The 21824-nt window shown below is 39.9% G+C and overlaps 1 protein-coding gene across 27 annotated transcripts in view; it reads left to right on the top strand.

Annotated features, from left to right (window-relative positions):
* ANK2 (ankyrin 2) overlaps positions 1-21824 on the top strand; it is a 793913-nt gene that overhangs the window by 552935 nt on the left and 219154 nt on the right. For 22 of the 27 annotated variants that reach the window (XM_073602841.1, XM_073602877.1, XM_073602815.1 and 19 more), the window contains 3 exons: positions 13564-13662; positions 15568-15753; positions 17486-17509. In XM_073602841.1, the coding sequence (XP_073458942.1) occupies positions 13564-13662; positions 15568-15753; positions 17486-17509 (309 nt within the window). The remainder of the gene's footprint in view (positions 1-13563; positions 13663-15567; positions 15754-17485; positions 17510-21824) is intronic. The other 5 variants (XM_073602795.1, XM_073602963.1, XM_073602972.1 and 2 more) reach the window with 1 other exon arrangement.

Here is a 21824-nt window from a genome sequence, read left to right on the forward strand (position 1 = left end):
GTAGGGCAGTGGACAGTGTCAGTAGAGCAGTGGATGGTGTTAATAGGGCAAAGATTGGTGTCAGTGGGGCAGTGGACGGTGTCAGTAGAGCAGTGGATGGTGTTAATAGGGCAGAGATTGGTGTCAGTAGGGCAGTGGATGGTGTCAGTAGAGCAGTGGATGGTGTTAATAGGGCAGAGATTGATGTCATTAGGGCAGTGGACGGTGTCAGTAGAGCAGTGGATGGTGTTAATAGGGCAGATATTGATGTCATTAGGGCAGTGGATGGTGTCAGTAGAGCAGTGGATGGTGTTAATAGGGCAGAGATTGGTGTCAGTAGGGCAGTGGACGGTGTCAGCAGAGCAGTTGATGGTGTTAATAGGGCAGATATTGATGTCATTAGGGCAGTGGATGGTGTCAGTAGAGCAGTGGATGGTGTTAATAGGGCAGAGATTGGTGTCAGTGGGGCAGTGGACGGTGTCAGTAGAGCAGTGGATGGTGTTAATAGGGCAGAGATTGGTGTCAGTAGGGCAGTGGATGGTGTCAGTAGAGCAGTTGATGGTGTTAATAGGGCAGAGATTGGTGTCAGTAGGGCAGTGGATGGTGTCAGTAGAGCAGTTGATGGTGTTAATAGGGCAGAGATTGGTGTCAGTAGGGCAGTGGACGGTGTCAGTAGAGCAGTTGATGGTGTTAATAGGGCAGAGATTGATGTCATTAGGGCAGTGGATGGTGTCAGTAGAGCAGTGGATGGTGTTAATAGGGCAGAGATTGGTGTCAGTAGGGCGGTGGACGGTGTCAGTAGAGCAGTTGATGGTGTTAATAGGGCAGAGATTGGTGTCAGTAGGGCAGTGGACGGTGTCAGTAGAGCATTGGATGGTGTTAATAGGGCAGAGATTGGTGTCAGTGGGGCAGTGGATGGTGTCAGTAGAGCAGTGGATGGTGTTAATAGGGCAGAGATTGGTGTCAGTAGGGCAGTGGACAGTGTCAGTAGAGCAGTTGATGGTGTTAGTAGGGCAGAGATTGGTGTCAGTGGAGCAGTGGACGGTGTCAGTAGCGCATTGGATGGTGTTAATAGGGCAGAGATTGGTGTCAGTAGGGCAGTGGACGGTGTCAGTAGAGCAGTTGATGGTGTTAATAGGGCAGAGATTGGTGTTAGTAGGGCAGTGGACGGTGTCAGTAGAGCACTGGATGGTGTTAATAGGGCAGAGATTGGTGTCAGTAGGGCAGTGGACGGTGTCAGTAGAGCACTGGATGGTGTTAATAGGGCAGAGATTGGTGTTAGTAGGGCAGTGGATGGTGTCAGTAGTTTTTTATAATTTCAAAGGTCAAAACAGACTGAGGAAAGAGATTCCCCAGTTCCTTTTTCTGGAGTCTCAGCTGTCATCGCGGGTGGGGGGTGGGGTTTCAGCAGGGGGAATCTGTGCCATACAGGGTGATTAGGATGTTGTGCTAATGTTATATAGCTAAGATAGTTGTTCATGGGTTTTCATTCATGGCACTGGGTTATTAAATTAGCGTGCTTGTTGGAACTTTGTATTTAATGGCAGCTATCAAGCTGTACCATTTTTTAAATTAATTTTCCTTGCTGGTTTAAACTTGTATGTTCTTAACAATTAAATGATGCTGTACATGTTCTTACTGATATGTGATCAGCAAAATAAGAACAAAGTTCTGGCATCTTGCCAGTCATCTCATATAACTTGTTTTGTGGTTTTATAACCACAGCATTACTGCTCGTAGTCTCTTCAGGATAGTGGCTAAACCTATTGTCATTTTATCATCAGAACAATTGAACAGGGATGAATGTTCAGGAATTTGGTTCCCAGAAAAGTTACTCTTGGGATCATTTAAGCCACAAACAGCATGTATTGGCAGGTCTTTCTGCATATCTGGTGTGCGGCATGAACAGGATTAAAATAATTGTGATTGCTGGTTTTAAAGTTTAAAGGAAAACATGATCAGAGCCACCAGTCATTTACAGTGGAGAAATCTTCGTGTGGTGATGAATAACCTAGCCACAGGGGATTTTCATTGGATTATTGTGGAACTCCGCCAATAATGTTTTGTAGTTTATCAAAGGACACTGTACATAGTCCTCAGCTGTAGAGGTCATAGTGAGAAATACAGACTCACAATCTGGCATTATGGCTGTATAAATATGGGTCATACAGCATCATGGAAGAGAAGGGCTTAGTGTTACCAGCCTGTCCCTCTGTAACCCACAGCCATACAGTCTGTGTAGGGAAAGATTTAGATTGTGAGGGAGCATATATGGTACATGGGTATCTCACTCACAAGTGAGTCAAACACATCATGCTTTCAGGTCTTCTGTGTCACTTTCACTTGCTTCTTAGTGATTTTTTTTTTACTTAAGCTGATTCTGAACTGCTCTGAGATCCTTCTGAGTTGCTCCTGTGTTTATTTTGACATGCATGGAAAAGAAAAGCAGGTAAAATAGCAGCATACACATGCCCTTACAAAGACTTTACTAATTTGTTAGTAATTCAAATGGCAGAGTCAATCTTTATGAAAAGTAATACAATAGTAAATATAAAAGATTAAGAGAACTCTGTGCAACACATGGAAAATTAAACATCACGGACAGGAGTAATACCCTTCCTCATCAATAGTAATGCCCCGTACACACGATCGGACATTCCGACAACAAAATCCATGGATGTTGGCTCAAGCTTGTCTTGCATAGACACGGTCACACAAATCTTGTCGGAAATTCCGAACGTCAAGAACGCGGTGACGTACAACACGTATGACGAGCCGAGAAAAATGAATTTCAATAGCCAGTGCGGCTCTTCTGGTTGATTCTGAGCATGCGTGGAACTGTGCGTCGGAATTGTGTACACACAATCCGAATTTACGACAACGGATTTTGTTGTTGGAAAAGTTGAGATACAGATCTCAAATTGTGTGTGGCGGAAATTCCGACAGAAAATGGCTGATGGAGCCTACACACGGTCGGAATTTCTGTAAACATGCTCCCATCGAACATTTTCCGTCGGAAAATCCAGCCGTGTGTACATGGCATAAGGCTCCATGCACACTGGGCTTAAAGAAAGTCTTATCTTGGCAGTAAAAAAACGCTCATATAGAGCATTTTTTGTACAAAGTTTAGACGAGTTTAGGAGAGTTTTAAGTTTTTTCTGCCAGTAAGGTTTTATTTAGAAATGCAAACCAGAAGGGTTTTTTTCCTGCCTCTAAACGTTGAGCTCAAAATATGCCTCTAATCATCCTAATGTGCATGGACACATAGGATAACAATGAGTAGCTTCTACAGGCAAAACACAAAACTCCTGAAAAAGCAACGTTTTTTAAGCCAGTGTGCATGGCTTATAGTGCATACAATTACGATACAAGTCATATTGTAATTGAATGTTATTAAAAATTGCCTTTACTTTTCAATCTACAGCCGCTGTAATTTTCTATAAATACAAAGCAGTATGGCTACATAGAGTTGTTCTGTACACAGAATGTGTACTGACCACTCCCCAGAAACTTAATTTCCTGCTTGTGTGATTAGCTCACCAATTTTCCCAGAAGTTTGCCTAAGATACAAGTCAGATTTAAGGCATCCCCTGCAACAAAAATGTCATTTTTGGTGAGATACTTCCAATAGTAACACGTCTAAAGGGATGCAGGCCCTGCAGCTTTCCACATTAGTGCTCTGCAGCTGCCACAGGTGACTGATAATTATGAAATCACTCCCATTAGACCCACTCAGTACAGAGGCACAGATAAACACACACGGATTTCTTCAGAATAACAAAAGGTAGGAATCTGCAACAAAGGTTGTTATAATCCTTGCAATGTACATAAATCACCCAGGGGTGGAGTTACGCTTTAAAGCAAACCTTTCTTTTAAGTGAAATGCAATTTTTGGCCTCCTTTTGAAAATGTTAGTTGCCAACTGTTATGCTGATTATTACGTCGTATAAATGTCAAAGGTCCCAAAATAGTGTCAAAAGTGTCCGATCTGTCCGCCGCAATGTCTCAGTCCCAATAAAAATCACAGATCACCGCCATTAGTAGTAAAAAAAAAAATTAATAAAAAAAAATGCCATAAATCTATCCCCTATTTTGTAGACACTATAACTTTTGCGCAAACCAATCAATATACACTTATTGTGATTTTTTTTTTACCAAAATTATGTAGTAGAATATATCGGCCTAAACTGAGAAAGAAATTTTTATGGATTCACACCAGTCCGGTGCGAATTCCAGCTCCGTTCTCTGTGCGAAGAGAAAAAGCAGCTATTCAGCGCTTCCTCTACGTTGTAGCTGCGGATCAGCTGAGCAGGGAGAGGGGGAGGAGTAGTGAGGAGGGGGAGAGAATGCAGCGGAAGGCATTTGCGAATCAGATGCATTTCCATAGAAGAATATGTGCCTGCAATCCGCACCGCACTGCCTAGAAAACGTACGCTTTTTTGGGCAATGCGGAGATTTTTAAAATATTCAGCGAATTGGATGCAGTGTAAGCCGCATCCAATTCGCAGTTGGTCCCCCCGAAACGCATAGTTTTCTTAATACGCAGTATCAATAAAAAATGTAGATGAAATTTGCTGAAGTGGCATGAACTTTTCTACCGCCTGTTCCTCAAAACTCACCCTAAAACCTTACACCTAGTGCCTGTCCATTTTTGAAGACTATCGCTAAGGGAACAGCCCAAATCCAGAGCAAGATTTATTCTACAATGCTCATTCACTGTTTTCTAGCCCCTTTGAATGAGGACTCATTCTTGGTTTAATTGAAAAGTACCAATATCCCATGTCTACCAGTCCAGCACTATCACGTATACACAAACCAGTGTTAAACAGTGGAATACTGCCTTCTGCAGGCTGCAAGTGGCATTAATAGGCATAAAGATTATTTTTATTAAGTGAACTTCCAGCTTGATTTTGATCACTTTGTCATGGTGACTAAATGATCAGGAACCACTGTGATCCATTCTCGATCATTAGTGTAAATAGCCCTGCACAGTTGATAGCTGTCAAAAGGGAGGTAAATTAACATTCTCTCTACATGGGGTATCGTGCAGGAGAATTAAAATCTACAGATTGCATCAGTCAAAAATCTGCATCATAACTAATAAAAAAGTTATTGCTTTTATGATTGAATAAAGAGCTTTTTGCTGATCTAGGAGGAAATTTACTAAAACTAGAGCAACAGAATCTAGAACAGCTGTGCATAGTAGCCAGTAGCCTCTATTTGCAGCTTGTTCAGTTAAAGTGGTTGTAAACTTCAGACATGAAATATGAACAAAGCATATCCCCCTATAGTGTGCACTGTCTCAATTAAGAGCACTAAGTGTAATTTCTGATACTCCGAGTAACTTCAGCTCTCGGTCTCCTTTTTTTTTTAACTCTCATAAAAGCTTTAAAATTCTGCATTTTAAATGGATGTAGAGAAGAGAAGGCTGCAGATAAACGGGTACAACTTATGTAGGAGGATTTGTTTTGTCGCTGTATATCACCTGAGGCCAGTCACTTCACTGGGTATATGTAAGGATTTACAACCGCTTTAAGCTTTGAAAATGAAAGCCAGAAGCAGGCTGGGAGAAACACAGCTGTTCCAGTTTTAATAAATTCCACTCCTAGCCTATAGAGCCAGAGGGAGCTGTTATATTTGCTGATCACCAAATTATTTTCTTTGTGGTCTTTTTCATACAGATAAAATATTACTGTATTTTAGTTGTGCACTATAACTTTGATATAAGCTTTTTTTTTACAAACCTGGGCAATTTACACTGAGAATATAATGAGAAAATAATCAGGACTTACCTTGAGTGAGAACCACATGTCAGAATCACATAAATAATTTGATTGATTGTGATATAAGACAAACCCAGAATGTGAACCAATAATAACAGATGTTGCCCGTTCCTGCCCTTTGTGGCTCCTGCCCCGCTAATCCCCTGCACAGATCCATGCCCTGGAATAGTCCCAAAGTGAACTGAGTAACTCAAGTCCACACAGAGAATAAAGGGTTTTCCTCTTTACTGAAAAACAAAGACATCTAAATGGCCATAGCATATATTGTAGCTTCTTCTGTATATAAAAAAATATCATGCGCTTCCTGATATGAAAAATATATAATAGCTATATAACCATATACCTAATAAGGTGTAAATAAATATAAAGAATAAATACAAGGAATTCTAATTCATGTGAATATTTACAGAAAAGTGATAAATCACATTTATATTCCAGAAAAAAAAAGTGAAAAATGAGTCAATTCTTCACATCTTTCTGATTATGCAATCCAATTCCACCAACGTGAAGGGTGCTAATTCTTCAACACAAATATGTGCTTTCCACAACACTTTAGCCTCTTATGGGAAACAATGGATCCTCAACTACAGGGATAAAACCAGCATGTATATCTGACACCTCCAGGTATCCTACAGCTCTCTAGATCCAGTCTATTGCATTCCAGCCACAAGGTCTCAAATGGCTCCGAATATAACAACTCCAGACCAAATTGCATTAATCATTCACCATGGAACAGGAAAAACAGAGGCTGCACATAGCGTGAAAACTGCTAGGCATGTATTTATTTAAAAAAAACTGTAGAAGGGTACTCCCATCCATAGAACCCAGTACATGCAATCACAGGCAAACAAATTACCGGCAGCTGGCATTGGAGGACGTGAGGTTCTGGCCCTGTCCAAAGCATTTCGCATCAGGGGAAACAGGAGCATCAACTTGAATAAGGCTGCAATAGTCAGGAGTGAAACCCATTCCCTGTATTCCTCCAGCTGAGGAAAACAACAGTCCAGACACCCATAAGGGAGAAGTCTATATGCTTCCTTCCCTAAGGGGGAAAGCCATATGAGATGTCCTACTGACTACATCTTTCCCTGTCCTTACGAAAAAGAATAGTGTCTTCTCTCAGGGAACCATGCAGCAACCAACCTCTGGCCAACCATGATGGCAATGTCTGGTTGGAAGTCCGGGTATATTAACACAAGGATTACTCTGCATCCTAATACATTCTGCACCCACCTAAAGTATTACATAAAAAAAAATAAAGCAAAAAATAAGTTGCACAAAAAGTGTCACGAAATAGTAAAAAATATTAATTTCTCAGTGACAGCTGCACTCACAAAATGTCCACACAAACATCATACATTTTAATAATAATGAAAAACCTGTTGCTCTATCAATGTAAGGTGCATAAAGTCAATCAAGTAAGAATTTTATATATATCAAAAACTGTAAATAAGAATGTGTTAAAAAACATTCATAAATAATCTAGTAAAATCCATCAGAAAAATGAAGAGAAATGCTCTTTTGCAAAAATGTCATTTATACTTGTGTATACATATTTCAGTGTGGATAGCAAAATCTTCACACTCAACTCTCAAGCCGCTTACCAGCTACCCTGACCCCAAGATGGGGGTCTGGCTGCACTTTATCCCAGTATCCCCATGGGAAGGATAGCTATCAGAAGCCAAAATTCCAGGATGGGTTACCATACAACCAGGATGTTCAACAGTGGGCTCAGCAAAAGGGAGAGACAAAGTAGGAACTCATAGTGAAGTCATTAAAAATCCAGGCTTATTAATGAAAGTTAAAGCTACTTACAAGAAGGCAGGAGTAAAATCGCATATAAAACAATCACATGCAGACACCCCAGCGGATGTGATAAAGTCCCTGCTGTAGCTTCTCCTGACTAGTTATATATATATATATATATATATATATATATATATATATAGCCTGGATTTTTAATTACTACACTATGAGTTCCTCCTTTGTCTCTTCCTTTTTGCCAAGCCCACTGTTGAACATCCTGTTTGTATGGTAACCCATCCTGGAATATTGTCTCCTGATATCCATCCATCCCACGATCCGAGATATCCGAGATACTCGGATAAAGTGCACCCAGACCCCCATCTTGGGGTCAGAGTAGCTGGTAAGTGGCTTGAGAGTTGGATGTGAAGATTTTGCTATCCACACTGAAATTTGGATTTTTGTTGATACACAATTATAAATTAACTTTTTGCACAAGAGCACTTTTCTTCTTTTTTTCTGATGGATTTTACTGGATCATTTATGAATGTTTTTTAACACATTATATTTACAGTTTTTGATATATATGATTTTTTACTTGATTGAATTTATGCACTTTATGTCGCTAGTGCAACATGTTTTTCATTATTATACAGTATTACATAGCTAGCAACCGGAATACAGTCAATCGTAGTCAAAAGAGGCAAAATGTAAATTATCATTGGTTGCCATTGCAACCAAATCTATTAATTTAAACTGCTCAATTTTGTTTTACATGTCTAGTTTTTGTGTCATTTTGTAGCATATCCGTTTTAAATGTGTTGTGATACTGAATGAAACATTTACCGTTAATGTCCACCATGTTTGTGTGTGTATCAGTTGCTAGGTACTCAGTTACTGGTAATTTCATCTCAGCATACCAAGACATATAGCTCTTGTCATTGCAAATGATCACAGCTGCACGCGTCGCACATGCCATGTGTGAGTAGGCTTACTCCCAGGGAACACTCAGCATGTGTTCGACAAATAGCTGAGGCATTTGATTGATGTACAAACTAAAGATGATCAAAAGTCTAAGCCAAATATTTTTGCACTAGTCAAATGAAAAAAAAAATAGATAAGTGTGAAGCGAAGTGTGAGTTTTGCAATACAGTACAATACAGATATACTGTATGTTCACAGTATTAAAACTCCACTGCCCTGTTCAGGAAGTCACAGACCCAATAATATTCCTGGATATAGGGCTACACTGGTAAATATGGGCAGATTCACACTTATTATATGTAATGACCCTACAATTAAAATACATTTAGCTTTCTGCTGCATTATTAACTTTGTTGTATTACTAAAGCTCCAATCTTTCCTACCATTGCTTACAGTAGAACCTTCTTTCAAAATGATAAGATATACTGTACTGTATGTGTGAGCAGCACCTTGTGTATATTGCAGATATGCTTAGTTATTCTCATTTTTAGTTTCTGGCAGTTGCGACCCACATACTGAAGGTCACATGCAGCAGTTCCACATGTACAACGTAAACTACTTTCATATCATTAGAAGTAATATGATCTTTATTATGAAAAATGTGATAATTGGCCCTACACTGAAAATCTACATATTTACATATACATTTTAAGTGGATCTTTTGTAGGCAATAATACTTCATCAAGGAAAAAAGCTATATAATTCTCTTTCATTATATCATTCTATTATATATTTTTATATAGTTAATATATTTAATATTAAATAATATTAAGATTTCCTTAAGTCTTAAGATCTTCTTGTTTACTTAAACTACTGACCAATCAGTCCTTGATCCATGTGGCTTTTATACGTACACATTTCTATTTTATCAGGGATTGGCATATGTATTTTCTGCCCAAAATCAGATCATACAGTAAGAGATACTAATTTTCTTTTTTTTATTCAAAACTGCAATTTATTATATATTCAGATATGTCTTTTATATTTGTCCACACTGTATACACTTTAAATCTATGTATTAAAACAGTGGTCTCCAAACTGCAGCCCTTTGCTTGCCTTTATCCGGCCTTTCCTCCCACTAATACGAGACACCATTCCGCCATCTGACACCAAGAGTGGGACACCATTTCTCTCACTGACGCCAATATTGGTCCACTATTCCGCCCTGTGATACCAACGATGGGCCACTATTCTTCCCCCTAACAAATGTGGCAATCTTTACTCTGATGCCAGTAAAATCTCCACTCCCGCTGGCCAAAGTCCAGTCCTCCTAGAGTCTGAAGGACAATAAACTGGCCCTTTGTTTAGAATGTTTGGAGACACCTGTATTAAAACGTCACTTTTTACAGTATTATTTGGTTTTTCTACATTGCTTTTTGCACCCATGGCTGTCCCTGCCTGTTGCAAGTAATATGTCCCTTCAACCATGAATAATTACAGATCAGCAAAAATACCAGCAAAAACTCTGCTCAGTCTCCCGAGAGGAGATATCCCCTATATCTTGCAAATTATCTTAAATAATATATAGGGATGTAATATGACTAGTTTATAAATGCTTATATATGACTCCCACTCACAAAAATGAACAGCAACCTAGCTGAGACTAGGGCACATTGAGTATCCAGGCCACCTGGCTGCAGCTACCATACCATCACCTACCCCCTCAAAATGCTTCCTCAGAATGAATAGGGCCATAAGCACATAGTATATAGTGTGGATTGAAAGTGATTGCTATATATCCTGCTCCCTTCTTTTTAAAACCCAACTGAAATAGCTGAAATAAATGTACAGATTAAAAGACATTGTAGTGACGGCCTCAGTTTTAGACCAAGTGCACTCTGTAATCAACTCCTAGTAACAGAAGTGGTTTTACACTCCCCCCCCCCTCCCGTTGTTCTTTACAATATAACTCTGTGACCAATTTCATATATAATTTTCTGAAGCTACTAGGTGTTTGTTTGATGTTTATCAAATTTTTGGTAAAAGTACATCTTAAAACCATAACCAATTATTGTACATTGTAGTAAAAAGACTATGTATATATAGTATTCATTAATATATTTGTATTATAAACTGGTTAATATTTATACTGACAGGTATATTTTTTGGCACAGTCTTATCTTAGACTACCATTCAGCTAATTATATCCACTGCACACCAATAGGTGTATGTGGGATTAGAGAAGGAAAGGTTTTTTTTTGTTAGTGTGTATATGTTTATGTAAAAAAAAAAACATAAAGCTTTAACCACTTTAATACCAGGAACTTTAACCCCTTCCTGCCCAAGCCAATTTTCAGCTTTCAGCGCTGTCACCCTTTGAATGACAATTACACAGACATGCAACACTGTACGCAAACAACATTTTTATCATTTTTTTGCGATAGAGCTTTCTTATGGTGGTATTTATTCACTACTTTTCATTTATTTTTATTTATTTTATTTTTTTGCGATATACTGTAAGCGGAAAAAGACTGCAAAATTTTATAAGAGAAAATTTTAAAAAGATTTTTTTTTCAAAAATTTCAAATGACTAATTTTTCTTCATAAATTTAGGCCAACATTTATACTGCTACATTTCTTTGGTAAAAATAACCCAAACCAGTGTAAATGATTTTGTCTGTGTGAAAGTTAGAATCTACAAGCTATGGTACTTATCATTGAAAATCGATCAATCCTGATGTACTGATGGCCTATCTCATTTCTTCATGCCCAAAAATACCAGGAAAGTTGCAATTTTTTCCCTAAATTGTTTAGAAATTAAGAAATTATTTTTTTTTTCACAAAAATTGTCATATAACACGTTTTTTTTTTCTCACACATGGCATTGGCATATTTGTACCTACACCCCAAAACACATTCTGCTACTCCTCCTGGGTAAGAAGATACCGCATGTGTGAGACTTTTTCACAGCCAAGCCACATAGAGAGGCCCAACATCCAAGGAGCACCTTCAGGTGGCTGTGACAGGTACACTGCTGATAGGTGACAGTGATAGAAGCTCTTTGATGGATACACTGATTAGGCTGCACTGATGGCTGCTGTGACAGGTACACTGATATGCTGAACTGATGGATGCAGTGACAGGTACACTGATACGCTGCATTGATGCTGTGGTGACAGGTACACTGATAGGCTGCACTGATGGATTCCTGTCTCGTACCTGTAACACAATAGAGTCTATCTGACTGGTGCTCAGCCATTCGTAGAAAGCAATGTATTCTAGCAATGAATACAAAGCTTCCTCTAATTGGTTGAGTCAGAGGTTGTGACATCATCAGCCCACTTCTCTGACTCAGCCAATCAGAGGAAGCTTTGTATTTATTGCTAGAATACATCGCTTGCTCTGAATGGTTGAGCGCCGATCAGATAGATTCTGTTGTGTTCTGGGTATAAGACAGGAAGTCTTGGCTCAAAGCCCAGAACACAGTGCAGTATGCTGTATGTAGCCTCAGCTACTTACAGTTTATACCGCACAACCAGCGACCTCACATGTTAGTGAGGCACATAGTTCGTTGGGCCACGTTGGCCCAAATGAACTATATAAAGTGTATCAAAAGCTGGAGTTCAGCTTTAAGTGCTTGAAAGATTCAGTATCAAGTTTCCTAGCTTTAACAACTCGGTCACTTAAAAATCCTTTTAGCAGGTGTATTAGTAGAACTCCTAGAGGCATCACTGGAGTTTAATTTTAATACATTATAGCATAGTTAGAAATACTATGTACATTTCCTTTACAAATGAATGGTATGCATAAGAGAATTTGATCCTATGAGTAAAATATTTTGGGAACTTACATTGTAGTTAACACTTCTATCTTGCAGCTTTTAGACTTTAGTGTTGTCTTGTTTTACTGCCCGTCTGTATCTTATTTCAGTGTTTGAAAGGCAGGTGCATGTTTGAAACACCATAGTTGGCTCCTCTTCAGTAAAAATGTTTGAGAGTTTGCTCTGAGGCAGGTGCTGCTGCACAGATCATACACTGTATTTGAAAGGATATCTGGCACCAGTACTGTATGGCCTCATTCACACTGGGTGTTTGAATTTCTCCTTTGAGCGCCTTTTACTCCTGGCAGGAAAAAGCAGCTTAAAAAAACGCTCCTAAAGTTGCGTATTGTATGTCCATTGTGATGCTGGATCCTGGGTTCCTAGAAATCTTCATACTCCAACACCCTCATCCAACCCCCCCTCCCGCCATCCCTACCACCATAATCTTGCAGTGTGGCAGGGGTTAATAGAACTTTGGGATCTGTGACAAGCACTCACCAATAGTGCCCAACTATGCCTGCATTTCCTTCATTCCCAGAAGCCATACAACAGCTTCTATTAATAAATCGTGCTCTATGAATGGAAGAGGGGGATCCTTCAGTCATCCACCTGACCTTCAAAGATCAGGTTTCATTCATATAAACTGTAGTATATTTAAAGCCTGTTGAACATTTAAAGTCTAAGTTTGTTCAAATTGTAAAAACAGAAATCAGCACAAGGGGCATTAGTTACAGTACTGTGAATCCTTTGTGTTCCTTGTGCTTCTGGCTCCTGGATTCCTTGACATTTTCTTCCTCCAACGCCCTCCTACCCTTGCCTTGCCTTGCTCTTGGTGCAGTGGGGTTAATTCACCTGTCCTCCATAGATCAGGTTTCATTCATAGAAGCTGTAGTACAGAAGCTAGGCAGAAAGGATGGTTATAGTCCGGCACTCTTGATGAATGCCTGTCACAGCTCCTTCAGTACTTTTACCCCAAAAGATGCACCAAAAGATTATGATAGCAAGGGTAGGAGGGGCTTGAAGGATGGACATTTCAAGGAATCCAGGAGCTAGCATCGCAAGGAATGCATTGGATTTATGGATTCACGGTAAGCATTGTCAATTTTATCTTTTAGAATTTTGACCAAACTTATCTATCTATCTATCTATCTTTTGAGTTATTTAACTACTTTGAATATTTGCTATCTATTATAGGAAACATTTTCCAATTCAATAATGATCCTGTAGACAATGATGGATGTCCAGTTTTTTTCTGGATTCCTAGGGGAAGCTATGATCACAATTAAATTATGTCCTCTTTGCTTTTGCTTTCAGAATGGATTTACGCCTCTGTACATGGCTGCCCAGGAGAATCACATTGAAGTTGTAAAATATTTGTTGGAAAATGGGGCCAATCAGAGCACTGCGACAGAGGTAACTAGAATAATGACTTTTGAGTGACGGGCAGTCAGTTGTTTATGACTTTCTACTCTGATATTTGACGGTTCTTTAATTAAAAGAAAATGGTCTGCCTATTTCTATATGTTTTCAAATATCAGGTCTTCCTCCTTTCCTTAACAAGTATGAATATCTTTTATACCTATTCTTTCTGTGTTCTCATTTTCTAGTTTCTTATTAGAACATGCTCTATAATATCTTGACTCTTCAGATGCTTTCTGTTCTGCTATAAAATTATTTTCCAGTACAATAACGGAAGCACTTTGTGGGTTTCAATAAAAGGTCACAAGTCAAACCTGAGGCATAGTGATGGTGTTCAGATAAAGGTAAAATTGGTCATCGGAACATTATAGCAGCAGCAGAAGCTGGAGCATATAAGCTTGTTCCATTCTTTTGTTTTTATACAAAGTCACAGGTCAAACGTCTGAGGACCATTATTGTCTTAAAATCCTGGTAGCACATTGTTGGAAGCCTGTGACTGCTTTCTTGCAGTTAGGAAGTTTTCTGTGATGACTTAACATTCTGGTACTTAGTCTTGGGAAGACATTTCCAGATAGCCTCTTGAATAATAACATGCACAACATTTTTAAATTCTCTAGCAGGCATAGTAAGATGTCATTGGTAATAAAAACAATAGAAAAAAAAAACAGCATTTAGTGGTTTAAGACCCCTTCCACACTGGGGCGGGGGCGGTGTTGGCCGTAAAACGGTGCTATTTGTAGTGCCAATTTACCGTCGTTTTAGCGGCGGTATTCAGCCGCTAGCGGGGAGGTTTTACCCCTCTGCTAGCGGCTGAGAAAGGGTTTAAACCACCACAAAGGGCTGCTGCAGCAGCGATATGCCGGTGGTATAGCCGCGCTGCCCCATTGATTTCAATGGGCAGGAGCGGTGTATACATTGCTCCTTCACCACTCCAAAGATGCTGCTAGCAGGACTTTTTTTACCATCCTGCCCGCTCTAGTGTGAAAGCCCTCGGGGCTTTCACATTGGAAACACAGCAGCGGCTCTTTCAGGACGCTTTGCAGGCGCTATTTTTAGCGCTGTAGCGCCTGCAAAGCGCCCCAGTGTGAAAGGGGTCTAAGTCTGAGCATCAAGTTCTCACATGCAGGGCTATAGCCATCACTAATTAGATATAACTCAAAATAAGATGGAAACTTTAATTTTAACAAGTGGGAAATAACATTCCAATAAGCATTAGATTCCCTCATCTAAATCAATAATGGGACTGTTTCAATATCTGACTGCAGGGGATAATATCAAAGAAACCTTCTCAAGGTAAAAGTCTATTTTGCCAGATTAACATTTTTTCAACAATAGACTTTTGTTTCTTATAAATTTTACTCAGGCAAGTTCCCAGGAGTTTATGATGCGTATAGTATAATAACATATATGAGCAGGTCGAAGATTTTTGGGTAATGGTACTGACTACTGAGGCATGAATGAAGCATGACTATCAGCTAGGTTGCTAAAGCTCAGATAGAGGCTCAGTAGTTGCACATGTGTTTTTTTCAACTCTAGAATATGAGTTATGTAGAAGAGAATTAAGTCAGAAGCAGAACTGCTATATCAATATTAATGGACAAATTTTACAATAGGCAGTCAAGATTGCTGAAGGTTCACAGTACTGATGGGTTGTTATTGAAGACAAGTTCTTTGTTTCCAAAAATGAACTACCCTTTGTGACCAAAATAAATGCCATTACATAGGCCCACCAAATATCATCTGAGCTAAAAATCCATGGGCTTCTTAATATAGGAAACAACCAAGTCATCAAATCATCTATAAGATATAACCTCATGTACATATAAATGTGCAGGAAAGGTCTGTGTAATTTTAGTAAGACAGCAATACATAAGACCCTTTACCTTTTTGTATTATCAGGATGGCTTTACTCCACTGGCAGTGGCACTGCAGCAAGGACATAACATGGTGGTAGCAATCCTCCTGGAGAATGACACTAAAGGGAAAGTTAGACTGCCTGCGCTCCACATTGCTGCCAGGAAGGATGACACAAAATCCGCCGCTCTCTTACTTCAGAATGACCACAATGCTGATGTTCAGTCTAAGGTAACCAACACTTTTCCAGCAGCAAAGCAACAAGTATTTATTATAAACAGTACAGAATAAAACTGATTTTCCTAAGGTTTGTGAGAGAATATTAGGCTTTAGGAAAATCTCATCTTTGTGCTTATTGCGCATATTGTGTTTAGGAATGTATAATCTAAATGTTACCAATAGTCCCAGTGTTCAGACAATGAGCCATTCAAGAGCAACATTTATAAAGTAATGTAGGCTTCTTCACCTCCGGTAGGCATTTTACCTATGGAAAGTAGATCATTCAACAGCTGTTCAGAAAAACTGCTAATGAAAACAGCTGAAAGATTATATGCAATGGAAAACTGATAAAGGTCAATAAAAATTAAAGTGTTACTAAACCCACAACAGTAAAATCAGCTGGTATATGCAGTAAAGCATGCTTGTTATACTCACTGTGGAACCTAAGGGGTTAATCCTCTGCATTGTGTATAAAGGCCATGTGATCCTTTCTTCTCTGATCCTCCTCTTCTTTAACTGACTCCAATCCATCTCATGATAGAACAGAACTTTAGAAGTCAGGCTGCACATGCTCAGTTTGGTGTGTATTGCTAGAGATTTTTTTTTTTTCTCGGGAGGATGCATGTGATTAGCACAGGGCCAATCAGCACTGTCCAGACAGAGGATTAGGGGAGAATGAAAACTCCTCCTACATGCTTTAACTAGACACTGATAGAAGTCACATGACTGCTATATACTGCTGATTAGAAAAGGTATTTAGCAGTTTATATTTACTAAAACCATTGGATTTCCATGTCCTGTTAACTGTGGGAGACCAGACATAGTGAATGCAGGCTGCTGGGTTTAGTAACACTTTAACCGCTTCAGCCCCGAAAGATTTTACACCCTTCCTGACCAGAGCACTTTTTGCGATTCTGCACTGCTTCGATTTAACTGACAATTGCGCGGCCGTGCGATGTTACACCAAAACAAAATTGACGTCCGATTTTTATCGTGACTGCAACATTATAGCAGACACATCGGACACTTTTGATACTATTTTGGGACCATTGTCATTTATACAACGATCAGTGCTATAAAAACGCACTGATTACTGTGTAAATGATACTGGCAGGGAAGGGGTTAAACACTAGGGGCGATCAAGAGGTTAAGTGTGTCCTAGGTAGTGATTCTTACTGTGGGAGGGGATAGGCTACCACTGACATGACAGCGATCACTGCTCCCGATGACATGGAGCAGTAGATCTCTGTCATGTCACTAAGCAGAACAGGAAAATGCCTTGTTTACATAGGCATCCCCCCGTTCTGCCGCTCCATGACACGATCGAGCAGGACCATGACACGATCGCGCAGGATGACATCGAGTCCATGGGACCCGCGGGCATGGTCATGCTGTACGCGGTGGGCATGTGCCCACTAGCCCCGTAAATTAAAGGGGACGTACAGGTACGCCCATTTGCCCACTTCTGCAATTGTGCCGACATAAGTGGTTAAGCTTGTCATGATTTTTACTAAATTCTTCAGTGACATGCAGTCCCCTTCAGTCCTTTCTCTATAGGAACAATAAGGTAGCTGTGAGGATAAAATGATGGGGCATAAAAATTGTGTGTCCGGTAGCATAGTGGATAGGAACATTTCCAACTTTAACAACACTGTCTGGAGTCATTAGCAGCATTGATAATATTATAAAACATTAATACAAGTGGCACTAACCTTTGCTCTTTTTCCAAATCATGCTACTTCAGATGATGGTGAATAGGACGACAGAGGTATATACACTATCTGTTCCTTCTCATTGCCATATTGCATGCATCTATTCCAGCAAACATTGCTTACAATTATTTTGTGCTTGAGTATTATATTTTCATTTATGTTTTCTCTGCAAAGTGCTGTTAAAAAATATACGTCCTGCAGAAGTAATGTTCTATTTGCAATGAGCTTTGATGATGACAGAGTCAGTTATTCCTGAATGTATGTTCAGTGTGACAGATGGATGGTGGGAGAATTGAGGGAGGATAGAGTGGGTGACACAGGAAACACGCATTACAGAGAAGAACTGAACATTATATTAAAGACGTGAACCAAGGATGAAGTGGGGCACTTTGGGTAACCGTAGTACTAACTACAACTAAATGCTAATCAGGTTTGGAATGAGCCATGAAGCACATTGGGTAATCAAATGAAGGCTGCCAAACATCTGACCTTAATTTGATGAATTTACGAGGATTTTGGGTATTCCCCACTTATTTATTAATTGGTACATTTAGGTATGGAATATACCTCGCTTTAAAGGCAGAAGGCCATGGGTCTCCTCCATACTAACGCAATGGACCCAAGATAACAGAGTATTTTAATTGTGATTTCTTAATGTTTGCTAAGTTGTATAATTTGGCATTTGCTACTGATTGAAGATGTTTTTGTCGGCTGTCACATCACATTTGGGTTTGCAGGGCCCACCAATAAGTCAAAGTTCAAAGACCTTACAAAGGTTCTCAAATAATGTGTTTTGCAAAGTAGAGATGTGATTCTATACATTTGCAATAACCTATTGATAATCAATTGAGTGCATTTGTCTTAGGCTAGGTCTACCCCTGTCCATTTCCATGTTCATGCCTTTTTTGTTGTGTTTTTGGGGTACATTGAGTTGCGTTTATCACGTGTTGTCACTCTTTTTCAGCATGTTTTAATGCATTAACTTTGATTTCTATGGGCTTAAAAATGCAAGAAACCTGACCTGAGCCATTTTCAAAAATGTACTGCATTGTATCTGTTACAGTGTAAAATACAATCTACATAATCAAATATATACACTGAGTAAATTATAAAGGCAACATTTTTGTGTTTGCCCCTATTTATCATGAGCTGAAATCAAAGGTCTACTACTTTTTCTATGTACACAAAAGGCCTATATTTCTCTCAAACATTGTTCACATATCTGTCTAAATCTATGTTAGTGAGCACTTCTCCTTTGCCGAGATAATCCATCCACCTCACAGGTGTGGCATATCAAGATGCTGATTAGACAGCATGATTATTGCACAGGTGTGCCTTAGGCTGGCCACAATAAAAGGGCACTCTAAAATGTGCCGTTTAATCACACAGCACAATGCCACAGATGACGCAAGTTTTGAGGGAGTGTGCAATTGGCATACTGACTGCAGGAATGTTCACCAGAGCTGTTGCCCTTAAATTGAATGTTCATTTCTCTACCATAAGCCATCTTCAAAGGCGTTTCAGAGAATTTGACAGTACATCCAACCGGCCTCACAACCACAGACCACGTGTAAGCACATCAGCCCAGGACCTCCACATCCAGCATCTTCACCTTCAAGATCGTCTGAGACCAGCCACCTGGACAGCTGCTGCAACAATCGGTTTGCATAACCAAAGAGTTTCTGCACAAACTGTCAGAAACCATCTCATGGAAGCTCATCTGCATGCTCGTCGTCCTCTCCTCATCGGGGTCTTGACCTGACTGCAGTTTGTCGTTGTAACCAACTTGAGTGGGCAAATGCTCACATTCAATGGTGTCTGGCACTTTGGAGAGGTGTTCTCTTCATGGATAAATCCCGGTTATCACTGTAGAGGGCAGATGGCAGACAGCGTGTATGGTGTAGTGTGGGTGAGCGGTTTGCTGATGTCAACGTTGTGGATTGAGTGGCCCATGGTGGCGGTGGAGTTATGGTATGGGCAGGCGTATGCTATGGACAGTGAACATATGTGCATTTTATTGATGGCATTGTGAATGCACAGAGATACCGTGAAGAGATCCTGAGGGCCATTGTTGTTCCATTCATCCACGACCATCACCTCATGTTGCAGCATGATAATGCACAGCCCCATGTTGTAAGGATCTGTACACAATTCCAGGAAGCTGAAAACATCCCAGTTCTTGCATGGCAGGCATACTCACCAGACATGTCACCCATTGAGCATGTTTGGGATGCTCTGGATCAGCATATATGACAGTGTGTTCCAGTTCCTGCCAATATCCAGCAACTTCACACAGCCATTGAAGAGGAATGGACCAACATTACACAGGCCACAATCAACAACCTGATCATTTGAGTTCAGCTCATGATAAATAGGGGCAAACACAAAAGTGTTGCTTTTATAATTTTGCTCAGTGTATGTGTATGTATCCCAGTGTGTAAAAAGTTGCCTGCTGAACACTGTAATGCCCTGTACACACGGTCGGATTTTCCGATGGAAAATGTGTGATAGGACCTCGTTGTCGGAAATTCCGACCGTGTGTGGGCTCCATCACACATTTTCCATCGGATTTTCCGACACACAAAGTTTGAGAGCAGGATATAAAATTTTCCGACAACAAAATCCGTTGTTGGAAATTCCGATCGTGTGTACACAAATCCGATTTGTGCCACGCATGCTCAGAATAAATAAAGAGATGAAAGCTATTGGCCACTGCCCCGTTTATAGTCCCGACGTACGTGTTTTACATCACCGCGTTTAGAACGATCGGATTTTCCAACAACTTTGTGTGACCGTGTGTACGCAAGACAAGTTTGAGCCAACATCCGTCTGAAAAAATCCTAGGATTTTGTTGTCGGAATGTCCGAACAAAGTCCGACCGTGTGTACGGGGCATAAGAGTGATTTCCCCACACTGCCTAGCTAGAACCAAATAAATAATAAAGCGCAGCACAATTACTTATCAGAAATAAACAAAATGCAAAATTTGAAAGTATATATATATATATATATATATATATATATAAGTCTAATGTCCAAGAAATAGCTTCATTTACTAATGTGACAAAAAAATGATGTGTCCTTCATTTTCACACCGAAGAAATCTTTGTTACACCCGTGCGCTCTACGTTGTGTGAATACAGTCTGCTCACCTCCTCCATAGACCTCTTTGCATGCATTGAGGTAAAAAAGAGCTTAAATCTACCCACATCAGGGACTAGTATGAGGATGTAGACTCCAAGTCCTGGTACCTCTTAAATTCATAAACAGCTCACAAACATATTGGAGGTTATTTACTAAAGGAAAATCCACTTTGCATTACAAGTGCACTGCAAGTGCACTTGGAAGTGCAGTTGCTGTAGATCTGAGGGGGACTTACAAGGAAAATAAAAAACAGCATTTTTGCTTGCACATGATTGGATGATAAAATCAGCAGAGCTTCCCCTCATTTCAGAGCTTCCCTTCAGATCTACAGCGATCTACAGTGACTGCACTTACAAGTGCACTTGTAGTGCAGAGTGGAGTTGCCCCTTAGTAAATCATCCCCATTGTGTGTATAAAGAGGAAACGAATAGCGCTCACTGTGATTACTAAAACTCTACATAAAAAACATTAAAACTACACTTACAAAAGGAAAAGCACCACATAACCGCTAATAACAGCATTTACACATTGTGTAAAGGTGTTGTACCAATCTCACCACCCAGCAGTTCCAATATGGCTGCGTAGTAATGTCATTGGCTAGGCTCTGCCTTATGTCTCGGGGCTGGACCTCATGAGTAGGTGTGCATGTGTGTTACAGAGATTTCTTTGGTGTGATGATTAAGGACACATCATTTTTTGTCACGTTGGTGTTTGGAGATATTTCTTAGGTCAGTGGATTTTTCTTTGAATATAAGCTTTAAATTTTAGAATTGTGTTTATTTCTGATATGTAGTTGTGCTGCACATTATTATTTTATTGACATTGCATCTGTTCACAGATGCCAAAAGGCTGTATCAATAATATTGCCATTGATTACATACACTATATTGTCAAAAGTATTGGGGCACCTGAGCTTTAATGGCATCCCAGTCTTAGTATGTAGGGTTCAATATTGAGTTGGCCCACCCTTTTCAGCTACACCAGCTTCAACTCTTCTGGGAAGGCTGTCCACAAGGTTTAGTAGTGTCTATGGGAATGTTTGACCATTCTTCCAGAAGTGCATTTGTGAGGTCAGGCACTGATGTTGGATGAGAAGGCCTGGCTCGCAGTCTCCACGCTAATTTATCCCAAAGGTGTTCTATCGGGTTGAGGTCAGGACTCTGTGCAGGCCAGTCGAGTTCCTCCACCCTAAACTCACTCATCCATGTCTTTATGGATCTTGCTTTGT

Source organism: Aquarana catesbeiana, linkage group LG01 (genome assembly GCF_042186555.1).
Source record: "Aquarana catesbeiana isolate 2022-GZ linkage group LG01, ASM4218655v1, whole genome shotgun sequence".
Lineage (NCBI taxonomy): Eukaryota > Metazoa > Chordata > Amphibia > Anura > Ranidae > Aquarana > Aquarana catesbeiana.